Source organism: Nicotiana attenuata, unplaced genomic scaffold, assembly GCF_001879085.1.
Source record: "Nicotiana attenuata strain UT unplaced genomic scaffold, NIATTr2, whole genome shotgun sequence".
Classification (NCBI taxonomy): domain Eukaryota; kingdom Viridiplantae; phylum Streptophyta; class Magnoliopsida; order Solanales; family Solanaceae; genus Nicotiana; species Nicotiana attenuata.
The window spans coordinates 388041-398721 of record NW_017670413.1 but is presented as its reverse complement, the minus strand read 5'-3'; the positions used below and the strand labels follow the sequence as shown (position 1 = coordinate 398721).

Genomic DNA, 10681 nt, shown 5'->3' with positions numbered 1-10681 from the left:
TTAGCACCTTAGGCTCAAACATGTAAAAAATTAGATAATAAATAAAGCTAACCATAACAGCTATTCTAAGCTCGAATTCTTGAACCCTGAACCGAAGTTTTGGGTTTGGATCCCCAGCAGAGTCGCCAGAGCTATCACACCTCCTTTTTTGCACACCCGAAGGGTATATAAGGGAGTTTTTCCAATTTAAGTGACATTATTCGAAATGGAATTATTTATTTATCAGAGTCGCCACTTGAAATATTTTAATTGGTGTCCCAAGTCACCGGTTTAGTATAAAATCCCAAATCGAAGAAATTCGACTTTCCTTTTGAAGTCTGCGAACCAGAAATTCTGAATAAGGAATTCTGTTAACCCGGGAGAAGGTGTTAGGCATTCCCAGATTCCGTGGTTCTAGCACGGTCGCTTAAACTATTATAATTGGTCTAATATCTGATTTATTACATGTTTTAGCCTATGGTGTATTTTAACTTATTAACCGCTTTTAAATTATTTTTAGGAAGATTCAACGTTATCTAATACACGTCTTGAACCACGTCACATGAAATGCACCCGCGGTCCATGACACGTTTTATCTGACGTTGTTGAGATTTGGATTTGGGTCACATGAAATGCACACCCGAGTTTAGGGAAATTAATTTAAATTACGCGCATAAAGCAACTACACACTTTTAAATTTGCGAGGGCCATGGAAATTCAACTAAATGGCACGCCTCGATTTCTAAAGATTAAAATTAATTAAATGAGGGCCATGCATTTTGAGATTTTTTTTGGCACGGCGCACCTCAATTTATTCTGACCCAAAGGATTTCTAAATTAGCATTTTAAGGGCCATAAGCTAAATGCATCATCTAATATGACTCACCTCTACTATTAACGGAATCAAAATTAAACACCAAAGGGGATTGGAATTTCACTCAAACTAGCAAAAAAGGCTTACGTTAAAAAAGGGAGGAGGTTTAATTATTTATACAAGTGGCTTGGGCCATCAAAGCAATTAACGGAAGACTCAGTTCAACAAAGATGAAGCGGGTCCGAGTAACATAAAATACACAATCTGATTTTGCAAATGCCCTCAGGCTTGGGCCCAAAAGTGAGCCCAATTTTAGTGAAACAAGGAACACCCAGCGACATGGGACATCCAATTGAACCTGAGATTGACTGTTCAACAGCTGGGCCAACATTAGGCCCAACTTTTATGACCCAAATGATTCATACAAAATCAAACAAAGCAAATCAACTGATGCTATCATGAAACATGAAATCGAGTTAACAACCTTAACTTCTGAATTTTAAACATTTAACACAAATTAATTAACTAAATTTCTAATTTTGTCTTTCATGCATTTTTGGATCAAATCTGCTATAAGAACAATCCAGCAGCTAAACGAGTGAGCTACTAGGCTCAAGAAACAAGCCCAAATAGCAACAGCATGCCATCCTCCCTTGCAAAAGACCTCAGAATCCAAGGCTCAATGAACCCAAACCCTGTAAAGAACAAGGCTGAGGACCCAGACCCAATATCGAGTCCATACCAAAGCAAACAACCATTTACACCCTACAATAAATTGATAAATCTCATCACTACCCAGTAACTGGGACACAAGGAAACTTTAAATGCTACTAAGAACACATGCTCGATTTCAAACTACACAAATATTCATGCTTGAATTCAATCCTAAGCTAAACTCATAAACAAAACTTGAACTTAAATTCAATTAGCTCTTCCAACCGTAACGAAGTCTAGGGAATTAGCACCATTGATATGAAACCAAAAATCAACACCCAAGACTCTTAAAGAGCACAAGTTCACTTCTACAACATACTAATAATATAAGACACTGAAATAGCATATATAATACAGGGTCTATTACAGAACATTAAAGAATAGAGGAAACAAAGGAAATGAAATTCAAAACAACTTGTATTCAGTCAGGCCTCAGCTTGAAATACATGTTCTTAGTCACTTGTTGATGATGGTTTGAAGAAATACCTGGTAATGAACAAAGAAAACCAAAGAGGTGAAGAATCAGCAATCAGCAACAGCAGAAATCAACTTAGAAACCAGCAATGAAACAGGATTCTAACAGCAGCTCAAAACCAGGCTTTAAAACCCAAAACCCAAGCCATTTTAACCAAGTGCAAGAATTTGTAGTTTTTCAGAAGTTATGGCTAACAAGGGAGATCAGAAAACCAAAAAAACAAGACAAATTTTTGAGTAGTTTTCAACCAAGAAATGCAGGGAATTCAGTGTTATTTCAGAGTCAGCCGTTTCAGTTTTTTTCAGGATTTTTTATCTCTAATTTTTCTAAAATCTGACTTGCTAGTGAAGTAAGAGTGCCTTTATAGGCAAGCTTTTAGGGCAGCATAAATGAGCTTAGTTTTGCACATTGATCCTTTTCAAATTTTCATTTTTACTCAAGTACCCCTAGTTTAGAAATCAGTTTTTCATGTAAGTCCCAATTCCACCTTCCAGGAGGTTTCCTTAGTCAGTTACTAACCAGAGGCGGATGCATCCTTCGTGTTGCGGATTCACTCGAACCCAGTATTTTCGATACATAGTTCAAATTTTATATGTGAAGTATCACTAAAATTCCATCAAGTTTATATCTGAATCCATAACATCAATAGTACAACGAGCTCAGTGCTAAAACTCTTTAAAACTAAATTTTGGACCCGCCTTATTGCTAACTCTCTCTCTTGCTTGTAGGAAAAGGACATATGTAGTTCTTGTATCGACAGGAAGTTTCAATCCTCCTACTTACATGCACTTGTGCTGTTTTGGTATGTACTATCCAACCTCTACATTGTTTCTCTTGCTGACTTTTTTCTTTTTTTTTCCTTTTTCCCTTTGTTTTCCCCTGCACGAGTGGGTTGGTGGAGGGTGGGGGTCGTTTGGGACTGAAGGGGACACTTGTGGTTGCTTAGAAAGAAGAATAATCTTTCAATGTTTTTTCTATTCAGATGAATGTGAAAAAACCATGCAAGTAGTCATAATTCCTCAAGCACATAAGCTGCCCAAAATGAATATGATGTTAGACTATGAAGTTCATTTAATCTATTTACTGGGTTATGCTGAACTTTTGGCAATATTGATTCAGAGTTGGCAAGAGATGCATTGACTTCAGAAGGGTTCTGCGTAATTGGAGGTTATATGTCACCAATAAATGATGCATATAAGAAGAAGGTATGTAGCCTTTCTCCGGGCAGTGAAACTGCTTTAAAATGTATAACTGGAAACAAGATAATAAAAAGGAATAATACTCCCTCTGTTTCAATTTATGTGAACATATTTCCTTTTTAGTCCGTGCCAAAAAGAATGACCCCTTTCCTTTTTTGAAAACAATTTTACCAATGATTTATAGCCACACAAAATATAGGTACCTCATTTTACACCACAAGTTCAAAAGTCTTCTCTCTCTTCTTAAACTCCGTGCCCAGTCAAATGGGTTCACATAAATTGAAACAGAGGGAGTAGTAGCTTTGCTATATTTTAACTTGCTTCAGATCATCACACTGTTGCATTATGAACTAGCAGGGTTATTAAAAGCAAGCGTTTCTTTCTTAAAGCGCTGAAGCGAGGCGAGGCGCAAGGTCTGTGCTATTTTGACCTAAAGCGAGGCATTTGAAAAAAAGCGAGCGCTTCAGGCAAAAAGCGAGAAGCGAGACGTGTAAAAAAAGCGAGAAAAGCTTTCTTAAGCGAGGTATAGCGGCTGCCTAGGGTTTTTTCTAAAAAAAATTACAGATACATTTATGCACCTTTCTTCCAAAGCATTTCTCGCTACTGCTGAATGCCAAAACATCCTGTGACATCTCTTCTTCAGTTTTTCTCTTATTCTCTCAAGGTAAGTTTCTCTTCTCTTCCTCTTCTGCTTTTCTCTGGTTTACCTGCTTCCTCTCGACTCCTCTCCTCTTTTCTCGTCTTCTCTTTCTCTTATTCTTTTCTATTTTTTTCCAATTCTTCTTTTCTCTGTTCTGCTCTATTTTCTATGTTATGCTATTGCCCTGTTTTTTTTAAAACTGTTGTTCACTGGTTCTGCCCTGGTTTACCAGTTCTATTTTTTGTTGTTGATGATTTTAGTAAATTCTATCTTATTATTCAATGGCATCAAGCCAAAAAAAGATCTAGCTTGGGCGTATGGAGTTGCAATTAGCAGTAGCACAAAAGTCCAATGTTATTTTAAGAATTGAAATATTTGCTTAATATGTTATTTTTATTGAGTTCTTGGACATTTATCAATGCCTATTTAATATTTTTTATTTATGTATTAAATTGCGGTTCACATGAAAAAAGCGCGCGCTTCGCTTCACGCCTCTCGCTTTGGTGAAGCAAGGCCTCCTCGCTTTTCTCCGCTTCCCGCTCTCCAAAACACTGTGAACTAGCGTATATTATTTGTGGTATGCGACCTGACACAATGTTATACTAACACTCGTAGTTCTTAGTCATGAGGTGTAGTTTCATGCTCTGTTCAAATTTTCTGCTGGTCTACTATATATAAAAGATTGAACACGCTCTGATTCTGGTGTTAATGTTACTAATGCACGAAAAAGAGGTATTGCTAATGCATTGCCTCCTTATATTTCCAGGGTCTTATATCTGCTGAGCATCGTGTTTCAATGTGCCAGTTAGCTTGTAAAAGCTCAGAATTCGTTATGACGGATCCCTGGGAGGTCTCTCTCTCTCTCTCCTCCTCCTCCTCCTCTAGGACAAGAAACCCAAAAACCTCCCTTTTTGATACGAGTAATATTAGGATCCTAGATTGGTATTGTTGTTGCTGACACCTAGTTATTTGTTGTATTTTACACGACTGCCTCAGTTTGATACAAACTAAATTACCTTCATCCTATCAATTAATTTTGCTTAAAATAATTGTACAGGCAAGCCAGGATAGCTATCAACGAACATGGACAATTCTCTCCAGAATAAAGTCCGCTCTCTGCGGTCGAAGTTTGGCATCCAGTGGTAAGGTCCATAATTGACATCAGTCAGTGTGTGTTGGCAGAGTTTTCATAGGAATTTAGCTTGATGGTCAATTGGTTACAGGAGAAACTTCCGGTCCTGGTGAAACTAGCTTTTTGTTTTTATAAATAAAAAATCCTTTTCTTTACAACAACTTTGTACATACTTTTGATACTGTGTACGTGTGTATTACAACAACAACTACTACAACTAAGCTTCCGTCCCAAACAAAGTTGAGGTCCACGAAGTTAATTCAAAGTACTAAGTTGCCCAAAGAGAGAGGTCTGACTTCTCTCTAAAAAAGTTACTTTTCAACTTTTAACTTTTCTGAGATGGCATCTCCTTTTCCGGCGCCGGATTAGTCATTTTTTAACATGGGGGAAAAGGTTATCTTTAAAGTAGGAATTAAATCTTTTGAACTCACAGATATTAGCAGTGGTCATTATAGGTGGTTTCTTCTTACCGAGAGGAGTGCTCGTTTTCTCAGCAAAATTAAGATCGACGAGAATAATCTATGATGGATATGCGACAACTTATGATAGGCTTCCAGAGGTACGAAACGGGATGAAAAAAACAGAATTTATTAAATAGGGTCTATCAGAATTACAACATTTATAGGTGTTACATTTGAATCGAGAAACGGGTTGGCGATAAAAAATCAGCAGTCATAATCCCAGAGGCGGATACAACTTTGGTTGGTGCGATGTTGCTGATGAAATTACCAGATTTCTGGGGAGCTCTAACCCAGACCTTCAAAGATGCACATCACCCGAGAAATCTTACATCCAAGCTGCAAATTTACAGAAATGGTCGGGGATGGGAACCCTGAACAAACTGAAACAAATAAATTTGCAGTTCCTCTCTTGCTGCCTTGTTGGTTCCTTCAACGACTCCTTCTGTCATAACCCATCTTTGGAGGTCTTGCAAAAATGGTTCACCATTCGGTGGTCAGTGACGACTAGGCTGAGAGTTTGTTCTCTTGCTTATAATCTTTTTCTTTTTGAACTTCCGTCTTCAAAGGAGGCAGGGAAGGTCAAGTTTGGTGACTGGTTCTCGAATGGCAGACGACTTTCTGTAGATTGGTGGTTGTCGGTCTTGGATATCAAAATTTCTGCACAAATATCGGGTCACCGATGGAGTAGGGCTTTTGGTATTCCATAACACTAAGATTCATTGGCAATGAATGTCTTGGCTATATAGACTCCGATGAATGTATGAAGAAAATGAGTAATCTCCTTTGGGCTCGCATCTGCATCAAGGATTCAGGTTCGGAACCTCCTTGCAAGATCGATTTGGCTGTGGGTGATTTGGTCTTTGAAATCTCAATTATTACCTCCTTGCAAGATTGATTTCATTGTGGGTGATTTGGTCTTTTAAATCTCAATTATTCCAGACGGGCATGTCAGGATAGCCGGCAAGGGAAATGGCAGAAGGTCACACATGAGAGACCAAAGGTCGAAAGAGTTAAACGCTTTGAAATCCAGGCCAGTTGATTTAAAATTTGAATCTAATTCTCGGACTGGCCCATCTATCAACCTGGTCCATACTAAAGTCAACAACCAGGTCAATATTCCTTTACTAATGGGCCGCCACTATTACTCAAAGGAAAAGAAAGGAAAGAGGCCCAATTCTTTTATTAAAAAGAAGAAGCTAATGGAATGGAGAGTCACTAGGCTGGTCCAACCTCCCGGTTCTCAAAAGCCTCTGCTTTGCCTTTACAAAAGGGAGTTACAAATCAGATGGTACCCGATATTAGGTGCAACTCTGAATACTCTGACCAAGGAGAAGAAAATGCCGACGATGAAGCTGAGCCCATGCAATCTCTTTGTCTCACCAAATCTTTTCCTTCGTATCACTTTCTCCATGGTCAGATTTAGCGACTCAGATGTGTCTTCTCTTTCGGGTAGCGAGCTCTTGCCCTTACTATCGAGAGCTGTACGAACAAATGCTTTATTCGATTACTTTTTGCTAGCCTTAGTGGCATGAGGGGAACTCCCAAGGGAAACATTTAATCAACTCACATCAGGTTATTGAGACTTCTCATTGGACCAAGGTTGCTATGACCAAATCATGCAAGGCTCGTAGTCCATTATACAGGCTTCGAGCATGAAATTGATTGTTAGAATGGAGCATAAGAGGCAAGCCTAGAAGCTACAACAAAGGGAGGAGAAAAATGGGGAGAAGAAATCCAAGAAGAAGGGGGGAAAAGTAGCCAAGAAGTTGGTGCACCTTTACATATGAAAAGGGAGAAGGGTCTGTTAGGGGCAGGCACCATAAGACTTTCTTAGAATAAAAACGAAACTAATTAGTTGTAACATCCGTGGGCTCAATGATACAAGCAAGAGAAGTACTATAAACTTTCTTATTAAAAAATGGAAACCTGATTTATTGTGTTTACAAGAAATAAAAGCTGAAAGTTGCTCTATAGCTGTAGTTAGAGATCTTTGGGGTTTGAGATGGGTAGGATGGGCAGAATTGAAGGCTAGTGGCAGAAGTGGAGGATCATCATATGGGACAAAAGACAATGGACTTGCATTGAATCACAGCAAGGGAAATACTCTATTTCTACAATGTTGGATGGGGTACAAGTTGACTTTAGATTTTGCTTTACAGGGGTATATGGCCCTTACACTAATTGGGACAGGATTGAATTCTGGGAAGAACTGGGCGCAGTTAGAGGATTATGGAATGACAGCTGGGTAATAGGTGGAGATTTTAATGTATGCCACTTTGAGAATGAAAGACTCAATTGCATCAGGAGATCAAGGGCTATGAAGGTTTTCTCTGATTTCATTCAAGAAATGGGTCTGGTGGACCTTCCTTTTCAAGGAGCTTTTTACACATGGGCTAGGGGTGAAAACTCATTGCAGGCCACTAAAATTGATTGGTTCCTAATCTCTACTGCGTGGAATGATTCTTTTGGCTTGGTTCATCAGAGAGCTCGCCCCAAAGTAGTATCAGACCATAGTTCTGGAATGTGGTGATTGGATTGCTGAGTCTTGTGGCTTCAACATGAGGGGTTTGGTGATTTGATCAAGCAAAGGGTGGTAGGGATTTGTGGTGAATGGCTCTCCAGATTTTATTCTATCCCAAAAACTGAAGCTGTTGAAGAAGGATTTGGTTACATAGAACAAAGAGGTATTTGGAAAAGTTAGCACAAGAACACACAAAGCCCTAGAAGAATTGTTACTAATAGAGCAGGCAACTGAAGGAAGGCTGCCAACACAAGCTGAATCTAACAAGAACATGCAGTTGAAGATGGAAATAGTTAGCCTAAGCTCATTGTTGAAGTAAGGGGACATGAATACTAAATACTTTCAAAGGATTGCCAACTCTAACAGGAGATATGATTGTATTGACAGGTTACAAGTTGGAGATGATATAATTGAAGACAAGGAACAAATCAAAAGTGGGATTCTAGCCTTCTACAAGGACCTATTCTCTGAGAATCAGAGCTGGAGGCCTAATGCTACTTTTGAAGGATTGGGAAGCCTGAACTCTGATAAGAAGGAAGCTCTGGAAGCTGATTTTGAAGAGGAGGAAGTAGTAAATGCCATCAATTGCTGTGCACCTAATAAAAGCCCTAGACCTGATGGATTATCATGGCTTTTTATCAAAAATGTTGGATACTATTAGGCCGGATGTCATGGGGACTCTTAATCACTTTCACAATCACTGCCACATGGTCAAGTCCTTTAATGTCCCATTCGTTGCACTTATCCCTAAAAGGAAGGAGCAATTCAACTCAAAGATTTTAGACTTATTAGCCTCATTGGAAGTGTCTACAAGATTGTGGCTAAAGTTTTGTCAGAAAGACTCAGAAGGATGATGGGGAACAAGGATGATGGGGAATCTGATTTCAGGATTTCAAAATGCCTTTTTAAAGTGGAGACAGATCTCAGATGCTGCACTTATTGCAAATGAAGCATTAGAATGGAGACTAAGAACTGGAGTACCCGGATTGCTCTTCAAGCTTGATATAGAGAAGGCTTTCGACAAAATTAACTGGCAATATATCATTTCAATCCTAAGACAGATGGGATTTGGGGACAAATGGATCAAATGGGTCAAATTCTCAATCTTTACTGTCAAGTACTCTATCCTAGTGAATAGAAGCCATGTTGGCTTTTTCTCCCCTAAGAGAGGAATAAGACAAGGGGTTCCTTTACCTCCTTTGCCTTTTATCCTACCAATGGAGGGTTTGAGCAAAATGTTGGAGAAGGCCAAACAACTACAATGATTGGAGGGATTTGGTATTAGCAGTAGACCAGAGTTTTCCGTCTCTGTGTCCCATCTATTATATGCCGATGATACTCTCATTTTCTGTGGTGCAAAGGAGTCCCAAGTTCAATATCTCAACATCACCTTGATGATTTTTGAAGCTTTGTCTCAAAAATGTCATATACCCTGTTAATTGTGTACCTAATCTGGAGGTGTTGGCTGAGATCATGTGTTGCAATACAAGTTCATTCTCAACCACTTACCTAGACTTTCCATTGGGGGCTGGACATAGATCAACTGAGGTGTGGAGTGGGGTTATTGAAAAATTTGAAAAAAGGTTGGCTTTCTGGCAGCAACAGTATCTCTCCTTTGGTGGTAGACTAACTATTATCTGTGTGTACTGGATAGCTTACCAATCTACATTATGTCTCTATTTCCTCTACTAGTTAAAGTTCGAAAGTAGCTTGATAAATTCAGATGCTCGTTCCTATGGGAATGTAATTCCAAAGTTCACAAATTCCATCTTGTGAAATGGGATAAGGTAATACTTCCCAAATCAATTGGAGGTCTAGGAGTTAAGGATCTGGCACTACACAGTAAGAGCATGATGATGAAATGGCTTTGGAGGTATAATCAAGAAGGAATGAGTCTATGGAAGGAAGTAGTATAAGGCTACAAGCTAAGTATGGCAGTGATAGTCATTGGTGCTCCAATATGGTTAATACATCTTATGGTTATGGTCTATGGAAGGGTAACTAGAAGTTGTGGAATACCTTCTCTCTTAATACAACTCTCTGGTGGGCAGTGGGGAACACATTTTATTGTGGAAGGGTCTTTGGACTGGTCAAAGCACTCTGAAGGATGCTTACCCTAGACTATTCTCAGTTGCATCTAACTCAAACTCTACAGTAGCTCAAAACTGGGAGGCGAACACTTGGAGCCCAAGATTAATGAGAAACCTGAATGATTGGGAGATAGAGGATTTGCTAGATCTACTTGGCAGCCTTCAGACCATCAACAACCAAGGCAGAGATAGACTCAAATGAGGCAACAGTAGGGGTGGTTCCTATTAAGTCAAAGCATGCTACTACAACATTAGCACTAATAAAGCATTGATTGATCATTGGCCATGGAAAGTTATTTGGAAGTCTAAAATTCTTCAAAAGGTTAGTGCTTTCTTTGGGTAACACTATAGGGTGCTTGTTTAACTTAGAACAACCTTATCAGAAGGGGTTTCTAACTTGCCAACAGATGCCATATGTGCCCTAGCAAATATGTGGTCTATGTTTACATCACTTTGGTCTACATTGGACTATGCCGCGCAATGTCAGGGATGCCTTTGTGAGCTGGAGCTCATGGAAAGCTGAGAAGTCCATCAAGAGAATCTGGTCTATGGTTCCTACTGCTATTTTGTGGTGCATATGGACAAAAAAAATCAAGATGCTTTGATGGCATTTCAACTGTCAGACACAAACTCAAGGCTAGATATTTGGTTTTACT

At 39.1% G+C, this 10681-nt stretch overlaps 1 protein-coding gene across 1 annotated transcript; it reads left to right on the top strand.

The window, feature by feature from the left end:
- Positions 1-8804: 8804 nt before the first annotated feature.
- Positions 8805-9200, top strand: LOC109239078. Its single transcript, XM_019405583.1, has one exon. The coding sequence runs from the start codon at positions 8805-8807 to the stop codon at positions 9198-9200; it is 396 nt and encodes a 131-aa protein (XP_019261128.1).
- Positions 9201-10681: the final 1481 nt, after the last annotated feature.

Excerpts from the sequence above, each read along its gene's own strand:
- LOC109239078 (XM_019405583.1), top strand. The coding sequence starts at position 8,805 with ATGGGGAATCTGATTTCAGGATTTCAAAATGCCTTTTTAAAGTGGAGA.